The 22,248-nt window shown below is 44.3% G+C and overlaps 1 protein-coding gene across 3 annotated transcripts in view; it reads right to left on the bottom strand.

The window, feature by feature from the left end:
- Positions 1-1,125: 1,125 nt before the first annotated feature.
- herc2 (HECT and RLD domain containing E3 ubiquitin protein ligase 2) overlaps positions 1,126-22,248 on the bottom strand; it is a 41,065-nt gene continuing 19,942 nt past the window's right edge. For all 3 annotated transcript variants that reach the window (XM_084548185.1, XM_084548186.1, XM_084548187.1), the window contains exons 43-91: positions 22,054-22,192; positions 21,713-21,859; positions 21,346-21,488; positions 20,969-21,236; positions 20,717-20,859; positions 20,489-20,587; positions 20,235-20,403; positions 20,028-20,153; positions 19,812-19,920; positions 19,590-19,729; positions 19,313-19,503; positions 19,105-19,210; positions 18,844-18,935; positions 18,573-18,748; positions 18,138-18,249; positions 17,462-17,543; positions 17,148-17,382; positions 16,861-17,038; positions 16,547-16,628; positions 16,140-16,311; positions 15,905-16,049; positions 15,476-15,701; positions 13,863-14,034; positions 13,235-13,421; positions 12,667-12,810; positions 12,387-12,578; positions 12,127-12,280; positions 11,891-11,998; positions 11,663-11,794; positions 11,333-11,491; positions 11,071-11,189; positions 10,398-10,523; positions 10,146-10,301; positions 9,720-10,034; positions 9,382-9,596; positions 9,047-9,224; positions 8,796-8,957; positions 7,695-7,786; positions 7,443-7,582; positions 7,117-7,304; positions 6,727-6,924; positions 6,510-6,593; positions 5,957-6,098; positions 5,650-5,844; positions 5,256-5,368; positions 3,541-3,731; positions 3,347-3,452; positions 3,045-3,257; positions 1,126-2,095 (exon numbers count right to left, since the gene is read on the bottom strand). In XM_084548185.1, the coding sequence (XP_084404311.1) occupies positions 1,823-2,095; positions 3,045-3,257; positions 3,347-3,452; positions 3,541-3,731; positions 5,256-5,368; positions 5,650-5,844; positions 5,957-6,098; positions 6,510-6,593; positions 6,727-6,924; positions 7,117-7,304; positions 7,443-7,582; positions 7,695-7,786; positions 8,796-8,957; positions 9,047-9,224; positions 9,382-9,596; positions 9,720-10,034; positions 10,146-10,301; positions 10,398-10,523; positions 11,071-11,189; positions 11,333-11,491; positions 11,663-11,794; positions 11,891-11,998; positions 12,127-12,280; positions 12,387-12,578; positions 12,667-12,810; positions 13,235-13,421; positions 13,863-14,034; positions 15,476-15,701; positions 15,905-16,049; positions 16,140-16,311; positions 16,547-16,628; positions 16,861-17,038; positions 17,148-17,382; positions 17,462-17,543; positions 18,138-18,249; positions 18,573-18,748; positions 18,844-18,935; positions 19,105-19,210; positions 19,313-19,503; positions 19,590-19,729; positions 19,812-19,920; positions 20,028-20,153; positions 20,235-20,403; positions 20,489-20,587; positions 20,717-20,859; positions 20,969-21,236; positions 21,346-21,488; positions 21,713-21,859; positions 22,054-22,192 (7,734 nt within the window). In that variant the 3' untranslated portion in view covers positions 1,126-1,822. The remainder of the gene's footprint in view (positions 2,096-3,044; positions 3,258-3,346; positions 3,453-3,540; positions 3,732-5,255; positions 5,369-5,649; positions 5,845-5,956; positions 6,099-6,509; positions 6,594-6,726; positions 6,925-7,116; positions 7,305-7,442; positions 7,583-7,694; positions 7,787-8,795; positions 8,958-9,046; positions 9,225-9,381; positions 9,597-9,719; positions 10,035-10,145; positions 10,302-10,397; positions 10,524-11,070; positions 11,190-11,332; positions 11,492-11,662; positions 11,795-11,890; positions 11,999-12,126; positions 12,281-12,386; positions 12,579-12,666; positions 12,811-13,234; positions 13,422-13,862; positions 14,035-15,475; positions 15,702-15,904; positions 16,050-16,139; positions 16,312-16,546; positions 16,629-16,860; positions 17,039-17,147; positions 17,383-17,461; positions 17,544-18,137; positions 18,250-18,572; positions 18,749-18,843; positions 18,936-19,104; positions 19,211-19,312; positions 19,504-19,589; positions 19,730-19,811; positions 19,921-20,027; positions 20,154-20,234; positions 20,404-20,488; positions 20,588-20,716; positions 20,860-20,968; positions 21,237-21,345; positions 21,489-21,712; positions 21,860-22,053; positions 22,193-22,248) is intronic.

The following is a 22,248-nucleotide window of genomic DNA, read 5'->3' as shown; positions in this document are numbered from 1 at the left end:
CCTGTACCATACTGCTTATACACCACACTATTTATGCCACGTGCACTTACGGCCTATTGCACTTCTGGTTAGATGCTAAACTGCATTTCATTGCTCTGTACCTGTACATGTGTAATGATAAAGTTGAATTTAATCTAATCAAAGCATTTTTAAGGGTGAACGTAACCCCAGCTATGTTGGTTTCAAAGCATGTATTATGACTAAAATGCTTCAGTATAAATATAGCATGTAAATACCAAAATACGTGATTATAGTTCATTTAGAAGCAGAATCGGCGCCGTCCCAGTCATTTTTTTTTTAAAGCACAGTTGCTAGACTTCATAACACATAACTGTGGATGGAGGAGGTCGTTGATTCGTGCCTTTAGCCTGGACTGTACTGTAAAGCACCTGACTCATACTAACATAATGTACTTGTGATTATGACTGAAAAAAGCACTAAGTCTTCAAAGAATGCTAATGATTTTTAAGCCAATTCAAGCCTTCATCAAAACAGAGGGCTTTTTTTTTCCACTCTCGTGATTTTACATGTGGATATGGAAGACACACACACACACACACACACACACACACACAGTTAAGGGAGGTTACTAGAGTTAAAGTCATTACGAGGAATGTGCGGTTGAGTCTACGCGTGCGTGAGTGAGTGGGGGACTTAACATCCCCTTCATCACATCAACTTTTTTCCCAGCACGTGAGGGAGGCGCTGGCCCCTCATGATGCTTGAGCACTGCCACAACAGCACGTCACAGAGGTAATTACGGGGGTATGGCTTTCATCCCACATGGCTACACACAGCAACAGCGCTGACCACCATCAAGGTAACACTCCACCGCCAGCATCCTGCTACAACCTCTGCGCCGCATTATCGAAAGGGACTCTTCAAGAAACAAAAAAGAAAATCGGATTTAATGCCGGCTAAAGCGCCGCCTGATGAATAAAGGCGACATGACCCAGTTTGGGAAAATTCATTACAAGGGTTTCATGAGGAGAGCCTAGCCCTTTAACCCAAACACACTACATCTAAATAACCTTAATCCAGACTACAATGTCTGACAAAGATTTACGTAACTAAAGAAATTTAGGAAACGGATGTCATTCTACATAGAGAATATTATATAAAAACAAACACAAAGGTCTCTTTTTTTCTTCTTGTATTTATTAACAGAAATGTATTAACATTTAATATGCAGGAATGAGTCCTTCTGTGAATACATGGCACAATCATATTATATACATTCTTTAAGGAGACAGTGCACAAACGTGATGGAGGGTAGGGGGTAAAATACAGGAATCTTAAAATGACCCTTCAGTGGGCTCTGACTGACGAGAGCCGGATGGCTAACACTGACTAACTTAATTTTTTTTTTTTTTAAGTTAAAAATGTTTCTTTTCTTTTTTTTAATAAACAAACATGGCTATTACCAAGAAACAAAAAGTAAGTACTACTTTTCTTTTTCACATCAATTTCTATATACAATCTAGGGACAGGTAATTCACATAAACCAGAGGGAGAAATCTACCACAGTGCTAGGCTGGAGCCTGTTTTTTAACTCCGTAACTGTAGTAATATACATAAATCTCATGTAACACAACAATCACATGTGCAGCTGATCACCTCCCCTCCTCTTAAAGAAACTAAATCAGAGCAAACCTGTGTTTGTTCCTCTCTTTAGCTTATAATGCTTTTAAAGCTCATTGCACATCCCGCCCCCCACAGACGTTTGTGTCTTAGCCTGTGTGTATGTGTGCACTAATAAGTGAGAATAAAGCAGTCTCTCTGTGTTGCGGCTCTCCTTCAACTCGCCTGTCTGTGAGCAGGTTTAGTGTCCTGTTAAATAGTCCTGCGTGGAGTCGGAAGCGAAGGAGTCTGCGTCCTCGTTGTCAGAGTCTTCGCTGCTGTCGTCGGCCGCGGGCTCCCCGGACAGGGCGATGCGGGCGTAGTCGTCAGTGTCTATGGACTTGCAGAAGTGAATTGCGTATTTCAGTTTCTCTTCCAGCACCTGTCTACACGAGTACCTGGGCAGCTTGAGCAGGAAGAAACACGTGTAGGACTCTGGCAGGAAGTGGTCAGGGGGGTTGTACTTATCCAGCACCTGGAGATGAACAGACAAGAGTGTTTAATGCCAACACAACAAATAACTTTCAACTTAAAGGGATCCTATGGAGCTTTATGTTCACCGTTCAGCAATAAAACACACAACATCATCTTGTGTTACTGCTCTGCCTGTTCCTTCAACATGCTCTCTGTCACATGGCTGACAACAATGCTGCCAAGATAATAGTCTCCCTAGAGCTCAACTGTAAGCCATCACACACATTGTTAACACAATAGCACGTGAGTGCACACACTCACTGCAGGTATAGGACCCAAAGGTGCAGAAGGATTTGCTCTGGCAAAATCCTAGTACCTACAGTAGCCCAAGACGAGGTGAGTACCTTGTCTTGTTGTCTTGTGCTTATGTATTTCTGTTTCTGTATACCGTTGTGAAAAACTGACAGTGGTAGTAGATCCTAGCTGTGCTGTGAGAAACTCACGCTGCTTCATGTTAGAAATGAAAAAAAAAACAAAAAACAACAAAACAGACATTTCATTTCATGAGATGCGAAGTAGCTGTTGGTTGTCCACGAAGCAGAGGGTTAGCGGTTCAATCCCCGGAACGTGGCACATGTCTTTGAGAAAGACACTGAACTCCCAGGAGCTCCCACTGCTTGGCAATGGTGTGTGAACGTGTGTGTCCTTGTCTGAATGTATGGGTAAATGTGTCTGTGACTGTAAAGCGCTTTGAGTAGCAATAGGTAGAAAGGCTCTATATAAAAACAAGTCCATTTACCATTAAAAACATGATATTTTTCCTCTTCTTGTCATTGAAAGTACCTTTTATTTACATCCAGTTTTTGGACTTATTTACATTAGTCCAAAAACTAGCTTTAGTGTGCATCACTCAATAAAACTGGGACCTGCTTTTAAAAAATAAATTCAATCAAAAAAGTGTTAAAGACCTCTCCAGGATATTTTTAAATCATCAGATCTAAACTTCTCACCTGCACAACAAAATCCCGTCCCCGGAAGTCAGCGATGGTGCGCGGCAGACGTGTGCGACCCCAGACGAACCTCAGGAAGAGAGACCTCTCTGTGTTGGAGAAGGACTCCATCACCTCCCAGAACCACTGGATGAGCGGCGCTGTTGGCTCCACGCCTTTATAAGTGGCCACTGACTTCAGCAGGTGGAGTGGGATGTCTGGGCTTCCACACACCTGATAAAAAGGAAAGATTTTCTGTAATAGTGTGCCCTCATACACGCAGGACAGAGGCAAATTAACAACCTAATATATCTCTCGCTCACCATAGTTTCCAGCTCGTAACCGGTGAAAAGTGACAGCAGGGGAACGGGAACCACTCGAGCCATTCCCTCGCGCACGGCCGATACCTGCTCGTCAAACTCGTGCAGTCTGCATGGTGAAAATAACCCACAAGAGAGAAGCGTAAACACAAACACAACAGCAAACGTACTTGTGTGCACTGAGCATGTTTTCTCACCTGTAGTTTATTGCAAGCCGGACATATTCTGCACGGTTCTCCAGGGTGATGTGGGAGTACTTGGAGCTGAGCTGGATGTCCTGGCCACTGGCGTTGGGCACTGTGAAGGGAAGGGTCATGGCCTCAAACTCCTCAGCTGTAGCCTCGTTGTCTCGGATGTACATCAGGCCGGGAATAAAGTCTTTATCAACCTACGAAACAGACGGTTTTTAAACATAACAATTGCAACCAATTTGTCTCCCAACAAACGACAATTATTGACAATATAAGTATTTATTTGCATGAACACGAGTGTGTGTGCGTGAGCAAACTCATGCCCAAAACATTCATGTGAGCTCCACAGCAATCCACTCATTCTCATGTCTTGTGCTAAATTCATTTCCAATCTAACCTTTCTACTTTCTCAGGGGCAAAACCACAAAACAAGGGCAGCTTTGTGAGGGAATAGAGCCTTTTTTCCACTCCACTATTCTTCCAAAGACGTTTCAGGAGCTCATGATCAGAGTGTGAGCGCAGGAGTGGACCCGCACCATCTCTCAGACAAAAGCCGAGGTTGGGGCTTTACAACTTCGTCTGCTGAAATGAACACAGATTTCAACCTTTCCGCGACAGATACAGTACAGAGTGAGTTTCCAGAAATGTCTGGGGAACTCTGTACCACTACCGAGCGGTCAGCAGGCTTAGGTTTTAATCTGTGGAGAAATGTATAGGAATGTGTTCTCTCGCAGGTTATAATGGAGACCATGGAGGCTGAAAATGTTACATAATATTGGACATAAAGGGAGACTTTTGTTTTGTAGACAGCGGGATAATAGTTATATAACACCAAGTTATAATAATTATAATCCACTGATCAGGTATAACATTATGACCACTGACAGGAGAAGTGGCAATCTTGTGACAACACAATGTTCTGCTGGGACATTTTTGGAACTGGCATTCATGTGGATGTTACTTAGACATGTACCACCCACCTAGACCAGACCAGGCACCCCCACCCCATAGCAATGACACTCCTTGATGGCAGCAGCCATCCAGAGAAAGGATGCAGCCTGACACAGGCACGCACACACAAGAACAGTTTAGGAACAACTCAAAAACCGTGAAGATCATCACAAGGTGTTGACCTGGCCTCCAAATTCACTAGATCCCAAACTGATCAAGTATCTGTGGGATGATCCACAGAGGCCCCTTCCCTCAACCCGTGGGCCCCAAAGGTCCCCACTAACAACATTCTGTTGCCAGACACCACAGGACACCCTCAGAAGGACCATGTCCATGTCTCTGATGAGTCACAACTGTTTTAGAGGCACAAGGGAGACCTACACAATATTAGGAAGGTGGTCATAATATTATGCCTGATCAGTGTAAGTTCCATAGGGTCATCACTGGATGAACTACATATTGGAAAGTTGCTTCTAGGGATTCAATCACAAGTGAGCAGCGCTAAGTACATGTGTATCACCATAGTGGTATAAAATGTGGAGGAATGTTTGTTATTGACTTGTCCAAAGGGTCTGGACATTCAAATAGTTTTGTTTGCACTTCAAGATCTCTTACGTCACTTAGGAAGGACGTAAAATATTCATGTGAGCGGTAATGGCTTTAGGCCCAGTGTTTGAAATGTTGGCTACATTTTCACACTCAGTCAATCCTGTTGAATAGTCCTGAATCCAATTGTTCACTGATGAGCGGGGCTGTCTGTGTGTACGTACTTCACTGAGGTCAGCAATGGTCAGGTTCATGCCTGCCAGCTGTTTCCATACGGGCTCTGCCAGATTCAGGCTAAGCGGGCTTCCAGTCCGGATTGCAATACCTAGAAGAACTCCTGCAGACAAAGCAAGCAGAGCGCATTACCCGCAGATCAAACATGACTAGTCATCTGTCTCTGTGTGCTGGAAAACGCCTTCAACAAAATAGATCAAATATCTGCACTAACATGAAGCATGCGTTGTTCTGTCCAGACATTTAGTGTGTTCAGTATCAACAAAAATGTACATGAATAATTTGGGGTCTTATATAATAAAAGCATATTTTCAGAAGTTTTTTTTTGTTTTTTTATCTAGGATTAACAATTCAGACCTGACTAGGAGACTAACTGGATTATACCTAGGAAGCGGAACATGCTCATGTGAAGAGGGGACTTGGCTGCAGGGTTAAGCAGGAAACAGTCCCTGTTGGCACCTGACTCATCGCGGCCGTTGGGGGTGACGATGAGCAGAGGAGTCAGGGCATTCTGCAGCTCCTCACACATTTCAGCGATGGACTCGCTGTAGCCTCCGCCGCAGTCATCCACAGACTCCCCTGAAGAAAAAGGGATTGTATTGTAACATATGAAATGTTTTTGCCGACAATCTTCTAAGAAAAATAACATGGGAAATATTTGAGGAAGGACAGTGTGGAAATGGACACCTACCAACAAATTTAACCTTCCACACGCGATGAGGGAGCAGCAGACTGTCTGGGCTGAACGAACTCATTTTGGCACACATCTGACCAAATACAGACTTGGTTCCGTCTGGACCTGCCAGGCCCCCTTTGCTACGGGAACGCTTCACCTGCAGGGCAAAATAGAGGTTAGGGTTTGATTTGTTTCTGTTCTGCGCTCTACAATTTCCTGCTAGGCAGAGACAAAGCAATGATGTGCATGAACGGATGAATATGACAGCTCCAGACACAACTAGAATTACATGCCAAACCAAGAGACTATCTGGAGTAAACTCAGAAGAGGACTCCCTACGGACAGGAAGCAGGGCATGATCACACACCACAAAAAAAAAAAAAATAAAAATCCCCTTATGAAAGACATCACATGTAACACTCAGGAGCCAGTCTGGAACGTTGCCTCCCAGTGAGAGAGGGAGGAGGAAATTACAGTAAGAAGGAGAGCAAGGGCCTTGAAAAAAGATCAAAGTGAATGAGACACTGAATTAGAAATATGAGTTGTTTGCATGCGCTTCCAATTGTACCTGTATCCTGTTCAGTTCCACCACAGGACCATGCTGTCTGTCCCTCACCATGGTAGCTTGAACCACCTTCCTGAACGCTGCTTCCTGTTCACAGACAAAACGACAAAGAGATCACGTTTAAGTTCCAATCAAAAATATTCAATTATACCATGAATATGTATACTGCTGACTGTGTTTTATACACATGCGTCTGAGTTGGAGGTTCACGCTGTCTCACCTTGCCCTGGGAGATGAGGATGCCCCTGAGCGTGTCAAAGCCCACTGAGGGGCCGTGGCCTGTCTGACCCAGCCGACCCTCCAGGTCAAACATGGGTATGCACGGGCAGAACAGCTCTGAGATGTGATGCAGGAGCAGAAGCCTGTTTCTGAGGGCCATTATTGGGATCTCTTGCAGATGGTTGTACTCCATGGGAACCTTAAAAAAAAAAAGAAAACAGACATTTAAAGATTGACAGCTTGCAGGTATAGGCGTGGGAAGGTCTGAAAGTGGCTTTGATTTATTGTTTGTGTCTGCAAATCGTTACTGCCATCTACAGGAAGCTGTTTACAGAGAACTATTTGCCACAATATAAAGAAGGTAGTTAATTTTTAATAGCGAGTAATGTACCTGTGCAGGCAGTTTGCCGGCATTAGTGGGCTTGCTGGTGGACCAGGCGAGAGTGTGAGCAGAACCACAGGCCACCCTGTTGATCTTCTTGCCCTGCAGCGCTGCCACTAGCCGCGGCCTCTGGATGGCATTAGTCGTCCCATCTCCAAGTTGGCCCTCATCGTTGTCACCCCATGTGTACACTTCTCCTGAGCCACACACAACAGATACGCTTGAGTTGAACTGTTGGTACTTACTGATAATAAATGGCATGAATATGGAAATATATATATGGTAGATATGAGAGCAAGTACAGAAAGGATCATGCATAAATATGTTGGTCATACCATCTTCTGTGCAGCAAACACAATGCAGTGACCCTGTGGCGATGGCAATGACTTTCTTCCCTTGTAGCCCCTGCACCTGTCTGGGTCGCCGGACGTGGTCATCAGAGCCGTGACCCAGCCGATGGTAGTCCCCTTTCCCCCTTTAAATGGCAGAGTACACACCAATACACTCACACAGATGATCCCGCTCATCACAACCAACAGTAGAACAAAAAGCCAAAACAGGTCTTCTCTGTATCAGACTGTACATACCACGTGTACACTGCCCCAGACTTGGTAAGAGCCACAGAAAACTGAGAGCCACACTCCACTTTGACCACTCCAAGACCGGTGAGAGAGTCGATCTGAACACAGAAAAACAGTTAATTAAGCATTTGATAAATTTGATAAATATAAAATTAAAGTATTGTCATGTTGAATGTGTCTATGTGTTTGCAAACACAAGCAGATCTGCCATTTCAAAAGGGAAGCCCTTCTGTTCCACCGAAACAGATGGAGACAAATCTGAAAGATTTACATGCTGGCATCAGGCTGTAACTTTGTAGCTGCTGTTTATTTATTTAATATCTTGTATCAGAAGCTTGCCAATACAAGCCTGACAATCATGTTATATTAGGACTGATTTATTACTAGGCTCTGCTTTGGTTGCCAGCCTGTGCCAGCTCAAATCTACAGGGGCAAAGGAGAGGCAACACCATCCTCAACGTATCTTTAAGCTGGCCTTGAATCCTAATCTTACCCCATCACATACTTGACAACATGACTAAACCATATATATCTAATTATATCTTTTGATGCTAATCTGTTTGCTGGTCCAACAGATTTCATTTGCAGTTTCATTTGTTTGCCATTTAACCAACAACCCCTCTGGCACTTTCCACATGTAAATGTCTCTGACCTATCCTACATAAGGGAAAAAAAAGGTTTCGTTATGAAGCAGAGTCTAAGTTTACGAATGCTGAAGGGTCGATGGGTTCATCAGGTGGGGATCCGCTCTCTGGTTTGCCCATGGCCACAGAGATAGCTCAACAATGTGCCTTTATCTGTTCTCACACATTCAACAGATGTAGAAAGGCCAAGCACTCATGTGCTAACAAATAGTCTCTCCTTGCTGCAAGAGTTCTCCTGATTTTCTGATGAAATCCTCAACAAGAAATTGAATAAGCTGTTTCACTGAATGTCATACTATTCCATTAACCTCTAAATCTACCACTATACCCAAGATTTTTAGCTCACACACCCTAGATTTGTGCCAAAAGTAACAGACTTCTGATCTTTAAAGAAATAAAAAAAAACTCATTGGAAGATGCCTTTGGTGACCTCAAATACAAACTGCTGCGTAATCTGCCTTACCTTCATGGGGATTTTGCAGCCATCGCTGCCTCCCCGGCCCAACTTGCCATAGTCCCCATCTCCCCACGACCAGACCATGTCATCATCCGTTAGACACAGTGTCTGGGCGTCCCCGCTGCCACAGGCGACATCTATGACCCTGTGACCCTGCAGTGCATCCACCTGGATAAACCACAAAGACAGTTCCTCATTTCACGTTAAGTGCACAATATTTTGAGACTTGTCAGAAACTAAGTCAAGTGGTCACAGACCAGTTTGGGTTTAAGCTGATCTTCGCTGTCTCCGTGGCCCAGTCGTCCGTAGCGACCCTTGCCCCAGGTGAAGAGTTCTCCGCTGGCAGTGATGCAGGCGCTGTGTGCTCCTCCGGCTGCAATATCCACCACTTCCACTCCCCTCAGGGACTCAATTACACGAGGACGGTCACAGGGGCTAAAGTCAAGAGGAGTCCCAGTTACTATAAAAAAATACTTTTTTACACCTTTCTCATCCTTAATTCTTACAGTGACATGAGCTTGCATTGGTACTGTGCTGTGTGTGCGTTATGAACTGAAAATAGAAGATGTCTTTTAGTTGATGTAGTCTTAACCTTCTGTTCCCATGGCCCAGTTTTCCGTCCTCAGCCTCTCCCCATGAGTAGACTTCTCCCTCAGAGGACAGTGCCAGGCAGTGCTTTCCTCCAGAGTTCACAGCCACTTTTCTGATGAAGACGTGTTGGATGGACTCCAGTAAAGTTGGAGTTGACACAGACTCTGTGCCACCAATACCTAATCTGCCTCCCGCTCCATATCCTGTTGCATACAGCTGAGGATCAAAAAATAAATAAATTAGTGTGACATTATTTGTTGGAAGGCTTCTCTTGCTACAGCCAACAACTAGCACAGGTCCTGTTATATTATGTTTCATAAGAGCAAACAGAGTTGAGACCTTTCCATCAGCAGTGACAGCAAACAGCGTCTGCTCCCCTCCAATAAGCTGGACTGGGCGTAGTGTGGCAAGGGCTTCAGTGGGTGTGGGTACTTTGACCTTTGCCCCTTCAATGCCCCCCAGCTGCCCTCTGTGGTTGTGGCCCCAGCCATATATGGTACCGCTCCCCCCGGCGGAAAGAGTCCAGTCGTCTGGGCGCCGGTTCATCCACTGCACAAGCTGCTCGTCGTGCTCGCGCTTGAACAAGTCATGACTCTCATGGAGTCCATTCATGCTCTCATGATCTGCCATGAGCTCACAAATTTTCTTTGTAACCTTCAAAGGGATAAGAATAAAGAAGGCATATGGATTATGACCATTTCTAGGTCATAACATGATGGAGAAAAAGTCAAGGCTGGCACAGACGGCACTGCCAGGCACACCCACCTCATCCAGGAAGGGTCTTGGTAAAGAGGTTCTTTTATCTAGAGCTACAGCCACTCTGGAGGCGGTGCAGTAGCGGCGGAACCAGGCCCACTTGTGGGTCTCAGCACAGCAGGGCAAGGTATCAAGCTCAAGGTCACAAGCAAGAGCAACCAAGACCTGGACAAAATCATCAAATTAGCCTCTAACAGAACTAAAAATCCAATAACCGACCCCCCTATGGTGGCACTATGTAAGGAAACAACTTCAATATACCTTGAAAAATGGACTATGAAGGAGCTGCTTCCCTCCCCTGACAATGGGGTCCTCATACTCATACTGCCTCTGTAGAGCCTCGGGTAACCCCTTCACAAGAGCAGCCAGTGCGCTGCCTGTGAAACTCTGAAAGGAAATAAATTATTCAATTAAAAAAAATATATAGGACTCATTTCTAAACTGGCTTGGCTCTGCAAAAATTATTAATGGATTTATTCATTTTTGTCACTGTTGTAGAAAAATTGCCAAAGTGTAAAAGAAAATGCAGCACTGTAGTGGATGCTGTGGTAGGAAAGTCAATGCATATAGAATATATAAACATACAAATCAATTCATAAAACATGAAAATAAAAAGGAGAATAACTGAGCATGGAGCAGTTGACTTACACAAGGGCATGCCCCTGAGACACACATAAATACTGGAACGACAACAAATTCAGGTGCTACTGTAAAGTGGCCAGACGTAAAATGGAGACTGAACAGTGCCAAATACTCTCAACATTAATTAGCATTAGCCACACAGATAGTAACAAGTTTTAAGCAGCAATGCATTGTTGCAACTCTCATGTATACCATAGCCAAAGAGCTATAGATTATGATAATATACACAAAATAAACATTGAATGAAACTGTTCAGCGAGTATTTTAATAGCAAGTATTACACTATACTCACCATAGAACGAGCCTCGCCTTCACTGTCCCCCAGCAGCCTGTTTATGTTAATGGACTGACCGTACTCCGTGGTCAGAAGCTTTCGTAGCCTCTGCAGAGCCCACATCCTGTGTCCAGCAGCTTTGTAGAATAATAATAATAATAATAATAATAATAAAAAAAAGAAATACAATTTAATTTTACGAGAATTGCTTTTGTAACAATAATGTGTTTGGATGATGTTGAACCAGTGAACCTAGTGAATCAGGACAATCATACTCTACCTAGTGCGCTGAGCTGTGCACAAGCAGCAAGGGAAGCAGCTAGACGGGGAACAATGCCCCTGTTGGAGGCAAAGTTGAGCCTGAAGTCCAAGAGACATGTGACCAAGTCCATGGAGGGGCAGGACAAGATACAGCGGTCAGATAGCAAATCTTTGGGTCCTGAGGAAGAACAGAAACAAGACTCAGTCTCAAAGATCAAGTAAGTGTGTGTTTGCGATTGTAGTGGTTCTATTACAGGACAAATAGGTGTAGGTGTATAGGAGAGGTATCAGTATCGGGATGAACAAAACTAGTGTCAGAAATATGTGGTTCACATTTAACAAGGCTCACCAGCTGCAGGCATAATGGGGTAGACAGTGAAGCGCCAGCCCCAACCATTAACTGAGCCATCACTGGTAAACTTCCATTTGAGTTCATCTCCTGGGATCCTTAATTCACTGGACCAGTCAGACCACTCCCGACCTGAAACACACACAGCATGCAACTACATTAGTTTCCAATTCCCTTGGAATCTTGTTTTCTATGACAATCAAGTCTACTAGTCTTTCTGATCATCACCTGATCTGACAGAGACAATCCTGTTGGCTCCGTCCATAATCGTTAGTGGGTCGTGGCGTCTCTCAGTTGAACACTGTCGGTCAAACTCTATCCTCAGACCCTCAGCGCCTACAGAACAAAGCAGAAGTTTTTACTACTTTATCCAAGTGACGTGTCACACTTAACTCCAGCATGATCGTGAAAATACTCTTGCTCTCTAACGTGCATAGATTTGTAGCCGTGTGGTTTCTTTTCACCTGGGATCTTTACAGTGCCACTGGTAGACGTGTCGTCTGTGTAGGGATGGCTGCTCTCGACGACGACTGGCTGGGAGGACAGACGGCCACTCTGCGAGTCAGTGGCAACGTCCTCCAATTCAGTGACGCACAACTCCAGCAGCATATCAGCAACCTGCATACCACAGAAACACAAAGGTGGTGAATGCTTACCGTTGAATTCCCACAAATCACAGGCACACAACGCACTACAGCATTTATCAGAGGATGCAGCACATTACCTGTGGATAAGCAGTGCCCATGCCAGACAGCACAGCAGACAGCACCTCCTTGCCTTTATCCCCAGAACGACAAGACACTGCCAGCTTGAGCACGTCCACCATTACCCGCGTGTCATCAGGCACAAGCAGACTAGTGAACTCGTCCAGGTATTGAGGCTCTGGACCAACCACTTTACTCTGGCTCTCAGAGTCCTGATGATTAACATGAGAATCATTTAGACACATGGAGCTGATGGTTTAACCAGGCACACATACACTGCCAATTATTAGACAGACTTACTTCTTTTGTTTTTGTCATGGTCTCTGCTATGATGCTGGCTGCTCCGGGGTCATCTGTGACGGGGATGAAAGGACGCGAGGAGGCTCCACAGGCAGAGGGCGTCACAGCTGAGGACGGGGTGATTGCATCTTCAGATGAGGGAGCCTGTTCACACACACGAATTACACATATATTAACAAAGCACATGCCATTATCAAACTAACAGACACTGAATATTCCAGTACTTCAGCAGTTTTAACTGGAGAGGTGCCGGCTCAAAATGGACAGAGTGCAGTTTCTGCAGAATCACTCATCCAAACAACCAGTAAGAGATTGAATGACAGCATTCATGACTGACTGCAAGTCACTCTCAAACAATACAGCACCTGTTAGAACTGTGCCAGTGAGGAACCATAGCTACTGAAGACTTCTAAATTTACCTTTAACACGCCCTACGTTAATAAGATACTGGGTGCTATACTGAAGAAACCCACTGCTTAGAAGTAGGATTACAGAAAGTGAGACCAAGACAAAAAAAGCCCAATGGCATGGGAACACCCTCACTGCCGTTTATTAAAGTTTTTCTGACCTCTCCCTTCTTGTCTTGCCATGGATTAGGGCTGACGCGTTCTTCAGTTTCAGGCAGGACTGGAGGACCTTCTTCGTCACTCACGCTGGATGAGGATGAGGAGTCTAACGGGGGAACAGGTGAGCTGGAAGGACACTCTGCTGGCAGAATCATGCTGGCTGGCATCAGTGCACCGACCACCGCATCCCTAGGGGTACACATAACACATCCTGTCAAAAGTAATACCAACTAATGACAATTAGCTGCACCAGTCAGCAAATTAAATCATTTAGAGGTCATACACATATCTCATCTTGTTTAGAATTCTACCCTCAGCAGGTCGTCACTCATTTGGTTTGTTTATGCAGCAATTAGGACTTTAACTGGAGCTGCACAAACAAGATGGTAATCCTATCATTAATCTTTTCATGTCTCGAATGGAATCACATTAGAAGTAGGATGTAGAATTTCCAGATTAAATTATCATAATCAAAGTTTAAATATATGCAAGCTCTAACTAAACTGGAATTACTTATTATCCAGTATTTTCAACAAAATGTCAGTCAACTGTCCCACAATCAAAATGTTTTGCCATGTGAGTCTTCTAAGTCACTACAATAGGATATTTCAAACCCTGTGGACAGCATACCTCGCATACATAATTTGGAGAGCCGACAGTACATGAGACAGAGCCTGCTGTTTGGCCAGGTTGCCATCCAGACTCAGGAGAATCTTGGCCAGCGAGGGTCGATTAGGCTTCAAGCTGCTCTGCCCACTCATCTTGTTGCTCGCCGCTGATGAGTCGCTGTCTGACTGGACACCTGCGGAGTGAAACATCAACACAATGAGAGACTGTCATTTCTGTGTAGCAATGTAAACCAAATCTAGCTTCCAGGTCTAGGCCTGCGGTTTATACCATCTGCTGGTAAGAAACTGAACTGCAGCAGCAGAAGCCTAGACCTGCAGATTTCATAAAATACAGGAACTTATAACTACATTCAAGGACTATCACTGCACTACTGCACATCCTTTAAAAAAATTAAATAAAAATCTGCCTTGTCTAGATGCCTCTGGACGCTGAGGCGGGCAGGAAAGAATGCAGCCAACCCCTCTCACCCTGGACACAAACTTTTTGAGCCACTCCCCTCTGACAGGAGGCTGCCATCCATCAGGACCAAGACCTCACACTACAGGAACAGTGCCTTTCCATCTGCAACTGAACTCACAACATACACTGCCTGGTCAAAAAAACAAAGTCGCCACCCGGATTAAACTAAGGAAATAGGTACGAGCCTCCTATTAGATAATCACTGCATGGATGACTATCTTTCAGCTAACAACAAGTTATTTCACCCCAACTGATGCAACAAGTAGCTTCTCATTTCTTAAACAACCATTTCGAAAGACACATCCCATGGTTGTGGAATAGATGTTGTTGTTTGAGGGTCAAGTTATTGGCATGCATCAAGCAGAGAAAACATCTAAGGAGATTGTAGAAACTACCAAAATTGGGTTAAGAACTGTCCAATGCATCAGTGATCACTTAAACGTTTGGCGAAAACAAATTGAATAAAAACAACATTAGAACTCAGGGCTATGTTTAATAGTGAAAGTAAGAGAATTTCCACACGTACAATGAGAAGGGAACTCAAGGGATTGGGACTGAACAGCTGTGTAGCCTAAAGAAAACCACTAATCAGTGAGGCTAAATGGAAAAAAAAGGCTTCAATTTGCTAGGGAGCGTAAAGATTGGACTCTTTACCCTGTTCCAGAGTGATGGGCGCATCAGGGTAAGAAGAGAAGTTAGTGCCTACTGTACAAGCCTGTGGGGGCAGTGCTATGATCTGGGGTTGCTGCAGTTGGTCAGGTCTAGGTTCAGCAACATTATGTGTCCAAAGAATGAGGTCAGCTGACTACCTGAATATACTGAATGACCAGGTTATTCCATCAATGGATTTTTTCTTCCCTGATGGCACGGGAATATTCCAAGATGATAATGCCAGGATTCATGGGGCTCACATTGTGAAAGAGTGGTTCAGGGAGCATGAGACATTATTTTCACACATGGATTGGCCACCACAGAGTCCAGACCTTAACCCCACTGAGAATCTTTGGGATGTGCTGGAGAAGGTCTCTATAATCTGTACAGCTCCTCCTCTATTCATATATTTTGTATATTGTTTGATTGCACCAACCACCAAAACAAATACCTCGTACGTATGAAAATAAGTGGCAATGAAGACGATTCTGAAAACTCCCTACCCAAATAAGATGCTCCAAGGGAGTCCCTGGCTGTCTGGAAGAGGACAGGCTCATGAACGGAGGGTGTGGTCACATCCACAGTGGTCCAGGCCACGCTGTGGGAGGAGCCACATGCCACTCGAGTGATCTTCTGTCCTTCCAGACCCTGAACCAGGGTGGGCTTCCTGTTAACTGTGGTGGTGCCATTACCCTGCTGCCCATGGTCATTGTCGCCCCATGCATACACCTGAGAAAGGAGTACAAAACATATACAGGATACTGTCAATAAGTCAGCGTAACCTTAACTTTCTATACATTTGACATGCAGCTGAGATGTACAGAAATTTGGGGATGGGGGATTATGAAAAGGCACAATGCCATGTCAGTTGATGAGTGTGTAAATTGTGTGCTCTGGTTTCTAGCACACTGTTTGTAGATGTAAGTACAAACCTGTCCTGTTTCTGTGACAGCCAGACAATGCAGCGCTCCAACAGCAACATGGACAATCTTTTTCCCTCTCAGTCCCTCCACCATCTGAGGCTTACGCACATGGACATCAGTGCCGTGGCCCAGTCGGAAGTAGTCGCCTTTACCCCTGTTTGGAAACACTCATTTAATGTTTATAATGTCGGGCTAGAGACAGAAGATGACTGTTTAGATGATCAATTCCATTGATCTCTCTTACCAAGTCCACACCACTCCTGATTTGGTCAGAGCAAGGGAGAACTGTGCTCCACACTCAATTTGGCAGACACCCTGCCCGTTGAGCCTTTCTATGTTCTGGGGTATGTTGCAGCCCTCGCTGCCTCCACGACCAAGCTTCCCAAAATCTCCATCACCCCAGGAAAACACCAACCCTGACCAAAAACAATGCAAAATAACACATTACCAACTACAAACTAAAATACAACTGTCCATGATGACATAAAACTTCTTTCCTGAGAGTCTTTTAAAAGGTCATCCGGGTAGTTTCAATAATAAACAAGGTCAGTTTTGTTTATGTTCAAGGCTTCTTCAAAATAAATTGTGGGTTAATCATCAAAACACTGTCGTGAGAAAGTTCACAGGGTATAAGTGCATTAACAAAAATACCTTCATCAGTGAGGGCCAGAGTTTGAGCATCCCTGCTCCCACAAGCCACCTGGATAACTCTGTGTCCCAGAAGCACTTTCACCTACAAGACGAACAGATCAGTCAGACACAATCAAATCAAATTTAACACAAATTCACAAACGTTGTTGTGCAGTAGGTCTCAAGACAGCAAATAAATCAAGTTCCACATACAGTGCATTAAGCTATTGGTCGAAAAAATGACTGGGTCATCCCTGCGCCTGTTCACCACGACAGCATACCAATCACCATTCCTACAAAGTCAACAAAGGATGAGATAGAAACCACAGACATACCAGTTTGGGCCTCAGTTGAGTAGTGTTGTCCCCGTGTCCGAGGCGCCCATACTCTCCCAAACCCCAGCTGTACAGCTCCCCACTGGAGGTGATTGCAGCACTGTGAGAGCTGCCACAGGCAATATCACGAATGCGCTTGGTCTTCAGTGCCTCAATCAATCGGGGCTTGTCACAGTTCCTAAAGGAGATATGACATATTCAACCAATCACTTAAATAGAAACAGCTGCCCATCACACAGTCTGTAAAAATGACACTCTGTCCCCAGTATCTGTGTAAAATAACTGACATTCTACTGAAGTGTCCCAGTTTGCCATCGTCTCCCTCGCCCCAGGAGAACACCTTCCCGTCCACAGTCAGAGCCATTGCGTGTCGTCCACCAGAATGCACAGCAACCTTCTTCACCACGTAGTTACTTAGTGCGGTGATCTGACGGGGGATTGGGATGGTCCCGCTGGAGAGGCCCAGACCTAATCTGCCGTTAGTGGCCTCTCCACATGCGTAAATCTTCCCCTCCACAGTCACTGCAACAAAGACACATCAGTTACATACTGTAGGCCATGTGTGGCTGGACATAAACTCCAAAAGCATTTCTTAACTCACCTGCAAAGAGGCTTTTGGAACCTCCAGCCACTTGCACGACATTGAGTGCAGACAGGGTTTCAGAGAAGGAAGGCACCTTGATCTGAGAAGAACACACAGAAAAGTGATTAGAAATACGGAGTCGTTTCCTTGAACAAGATTACCCCAAGGATGTGGCTAGTCCCTGCTGCTGCACATTCTATTTACTGGTGGTTACACAAGGTTGTGACACATCCTCAAATGTGTATGCAGTATAAATTGCCAACACTTTGAAGCTTACACTTTCATACTCTGAATCAAAGTTTAAATGCTACTTCCATTTGGATAAATGATGTGAATTCTGTCTAAAACAGAACATGAGTAACCCATAGTAAATTGCTTTAACTGAAATTCATTATTATTAGAAATGTTTTTATTGATATAATGCACAGAAGAAAAGGAGTGCATTTCTGTAGTAGCTGATACCTCAAACAAGAAAATGTAATGTTTGGCACAGATCACTTGTTGATGTGTATCTAAAACTCCCTTTGGCACCTCTTGAAGCTGAAGTGTGTAAGTAATGACTTCAATAAAAATTGTTCTCATTTTCCCAACCACCCACCAACAGTCTTCCTAGTGCAGTTTTTCATTTAGGAAATACTACAATCTTTGTACTTGGAACAAATTCAATTTCAGTCATATTTGTAGCAAACTGCACCTTAGAGCCCTTGAGTCCTCCCAGCTGGTCCTTGTCATTCAGCCCCCAAACAAACACTTTGGTCCTGATTGTAGCAGATGACTCCACACCTGATGACTTCTTCCGAGCGAGACTGAGAGTAAAACAAGAACACACAGTCAATTGTGGTTTTCTGGTCTTGATTGTTTCCAAATAAAATAAGAAATGTGTTCCAGTAGAGAAAACTGAATTTATGTAAGATTGCAACTAGATGCTCTAAACCCTAATGATTCAATTGTAATTGTAAATAAAATTAGTAAGACTATGTTGACCTGTATCAATAGAAACTTCCTCCCAGATATTCTCATACTTACTTAGGTTGAGAAAATCATATACAACCACACAGCACATATTCCTTCAAATACAGAGAGCACTGGACATTCCAGAAATAAACTGTTTATTCCCTGGCCGTCTTACCTCCCAGTGGCAGTTTTGTCATCATCCTCTTCTTCATTGTCCGATGCCAGGAACGGGACTGTAGCCAGGTCTTCATCCTCTGCTCGGATGCGTCCAACAATGCCAAGTCCATGAATCTTGCAGTCTATACCCGAGCTGCGGCACTGCTTGATTGCAATCTCAATGTATCTATGATACTGGGTGGAAGATAACATTGAAGTTATTACCACAGTAATGTTAATAAACAATGATTGAAAGCTGGTGTCAACTACCAAGTCTTAAGCTGACCAACCTCAGTACAGTCACTCAGGAGCAGGACAGTGGTGTCTGTAGGGTTGATGTTAATTGTCTTGAGCTCAATCAAGTTGTTTAAAGAGCTTCCACCTGTATATTAAGAAAATATATTATTTCCAAAACACCAGTGTTTATACAAAGGCAAAGGCAGCATCATGCCACAGACTGAAGAATACATACAGTATGTTTCATGGCAAAAACAGATAGATTTTTTTTTTTGTCATGTATTATCCCTTAATTTACAAAGATGGTAAGTTACCTGACACCACCACTAGTGAGGGCATGTAGCTGCTGTCTGCCGGGTCTACAATCATCTTCAGCCTGTGCACAAGAACGTCTGGGAAAAGCTCGAGACGAATCCAGTGCTGCAAAGAAAACAACGGCAAAACCAGTCAGGTAATGCTTTACCCTTGAATACAGAACATAAAACAGTCACATAGCCTCTAAAGGACAAGTCACTCTCCTACCTTTCCCTGCGAGCCAGAGGACTGCCAACACTGATCACTGCAGTCGATGAGGCGTGAGGCCTGGTTAACCGAAGAGGACACGTTGAGGCTCTTGACAGCACGAGACCAATCGTCAATCAGCATCCCACGCTGGTTGCTGTGATGCTTCTTGAGTTGCTTTCCTGAACGGCCGCAAAAAGCTGGGGACTGGCCTGATTGTAGAGCAGGGGAAAAACAGGTTTACTCACAGGCATGCATTTACACAGAAACACCACAGGTAATAGAATGTGTGACTGACCAGGCTCGTTGATTCTGCCAAAGGAATGTCTTGTGTTGTGTTTGCGTGTCTTGAAGCAGTTTTCACAGAAGTCAAAGTCGTCGCAATTTCTGCATTTGAATCTTGGGCCGTTAATAGGAAACATCTGACAGCCATCACACCTGCAGACAGCACAGGGGCTGCATTTAAACCACATACTGAGATTCACTTTTATTTGGGGAGAGAACATAAACATATCTTTACCTCACTCCAGGATGAACACTGGGCACCAGTTCCATCTCAGACAACAAACCAGTCCAGTGGGACTGCTGTGGGAAGTCTACGATCACATCCTTTCCATTAGCACTGAAAGCTAGAAACAAACCATTTAGTTAATTAGTAAACAGAGGCTTTGGGTAGAGATGAATGTTTTCATATCATCATCATCAAGTATAGATGACACTAAAGTTAAATGCTTACCTTTCACAACTCCAACACTCCTGTGAGTGACAGAGCCCCATTTGTACTTTGGTGTGGTGACTGTGGGCTTCACCCTCACTTTGTCACCAATCTTTATATGAGAGGGAGAACTCTGTGGTGGGAATCCTGGAAAAAAAAATGTCAGAGGGTGAAAACAGAGGCAACACACTGCCGCTGTTTTCCCAGAACTACTCCGCATCAGCTTACCAAGTAACTCGATGTGAATATAGCGAACCCAGTACGTTCCTCCTTTTTGCTGCCAGTCACACTGCACATTTAAGTCATGAAGTCCATCCCTGTCCAGCTTGATCACCTTCCCAACATCGCCGTCATACACTTCCTCATACGTTCTGCAGCACTTCACCATCATCCCCACCTGCAGGGAAGCATGTGATCCATCAGATTTACTTTCAGTCACCCTACGGTCGTTTAAAAGAGTCTTAAATGGATGGTGCTCTTACTTGAATGTTCTCTCTCACGTAAACAGCATAATCATCGTTCGTTTGGAAATCTGACCTCTTCTTGAATGTCTGGCTTTCAGTGACCACGGCACCTTGTGGCTAATGAAACATGAAATCAATGTTTTATTAAAACAAATAAGAAGTGATGTCACATTGAGAATTTGGCAGACTGAGAGATGACTGTTATTTTGTGGGTTATGTCAGGAAATAAATCAGAAAGTAACGCACCACAGAGAATGCTGGCTCTGCCTCCTCCAGCTCCTCTAGCACCTCCTCGTCAGAGTATTCATCGGACACAGTGTCTGCATCGGACAGTTCAGTTACGTGAACGTCTGGATGGTCCAGCAGCCAGCCGACCAAAGCCTCAACACCTGATGGATTAACCTCAGTTACTCTCAAGAGCAATACATCACAAAGCAGTACGACACAAATAGTCACAATGTATTCACAATCTCAGGTTTCTGTCATCTGAAAATATACCTGGGACACCAGAGGCACTGCCTGTAGTTCCAGACAACGACTTCAAGGCAAACTCGATGTTTTTCCGTGGGAACCCCATCTCCATGAGCTGAAGGACTATGGGTAAAGGAGGAACAGGGGACGTCTTCTGCTTCTTCTGTTTGGGTGGTTTGACATGCTGTACCGTAACAGGTGTAGTTGCCTCACTGGAGCTGCTCTCCTCAAAAAGTGGAGAGGATGGGTGGGCAGATTCCACAGCCAGGTACTGACACACTGCCAGAGCTGCCGCCTATACACACAGACAAGACTGAGGTCAAACCGTATACTCTGATGGACGCACTATTACTTTTGATATTGACATCGACACCAGCTTTCAGAATAAAAGTCTACTGACGCACCTCCATCTCCTGTCTGTCAAAAATAGCTTTGATCGGGGATGGCTGAGTGGCAGCAGAGAGCAACTGCTGCAGGAGGATTAATGGAGGAAGAGGACCTTCAGGAGACAAGTCTCCCACATCAGGAGATGACACCACTGGATCCTCTGCAAAAACAAAAAGAGAGAAGTGTGTTGCAAATTATGCAAAAAAAAAAAAGATGTTCTTCTTTTCCCAAAGACATCCACACAGAGTATAAAGTGCAAATGTAGAACTGAATGTTTACAGCACTAAACTGGACTAGCAGTAAGTTTCTATGAAGACCTTACTCCCCAGGTCAGTTTTTTAAGATTCAAAAACCCTGGCAATCCTTGGCTGAGTGAGGTCTTACCACTGGGGTTGGGTCCTATGTCCACAACTGCAGGCTGGGAGAGGATCTGTCTGAGTTTGTCCTGATGAGACAGCAAGGCACGGGCAGCCTTCAATATATAGAGCCTCAGCTGCTGGCACCGCAGCAAATGGATATCCACTTGGTCAGCTGGAAACACAATGGTTTGATTAAATCTATGGGACTAGACCTGACTTAATCAAAGCATTATCTAAAGGTAATTTATCATTTATCAAGTGCAAAGTCTTGCCTATGGACAGACATGTACTGTTATTACTCAAAATAAAGGATTTTTTTTCAGTTTGTATCTTGTTAAATAAATAAATAAATTTTGTCTGCTGTACCTGTAAGCCCTCGGCTAAGAGACTTCTTCATGCGTTGTTTCTCCAGTTTGCTTCCGGCCAGGCTAACCAGTTGGGCCCATACTGCCAACATGGGCTCAGTGAAGGGCAGGTTCTGTACACTGAAGGACACTGCAGGCATCTAAGGAAAATAACCATTAAACAAAGTCAGTTTTTTAATAACAGAGAGCCAATTCA

This window comes from Chelon labrosus (genome assembly GCF_963514085.1).
Source record: "Chelon labrosus genome assembly, chromosome: 7".
NCBI classification, from domain to species: Eukaryota; Metazoa; Chordata; class Actinopteri; order Mugiliformes; family Mugilidae; genus Chelon; species Chelon labrosus.
Note: the sequence above shows the minus strand (reverse complement) of the source record. Positions and strands in the feature narration are given on the sequence as shown.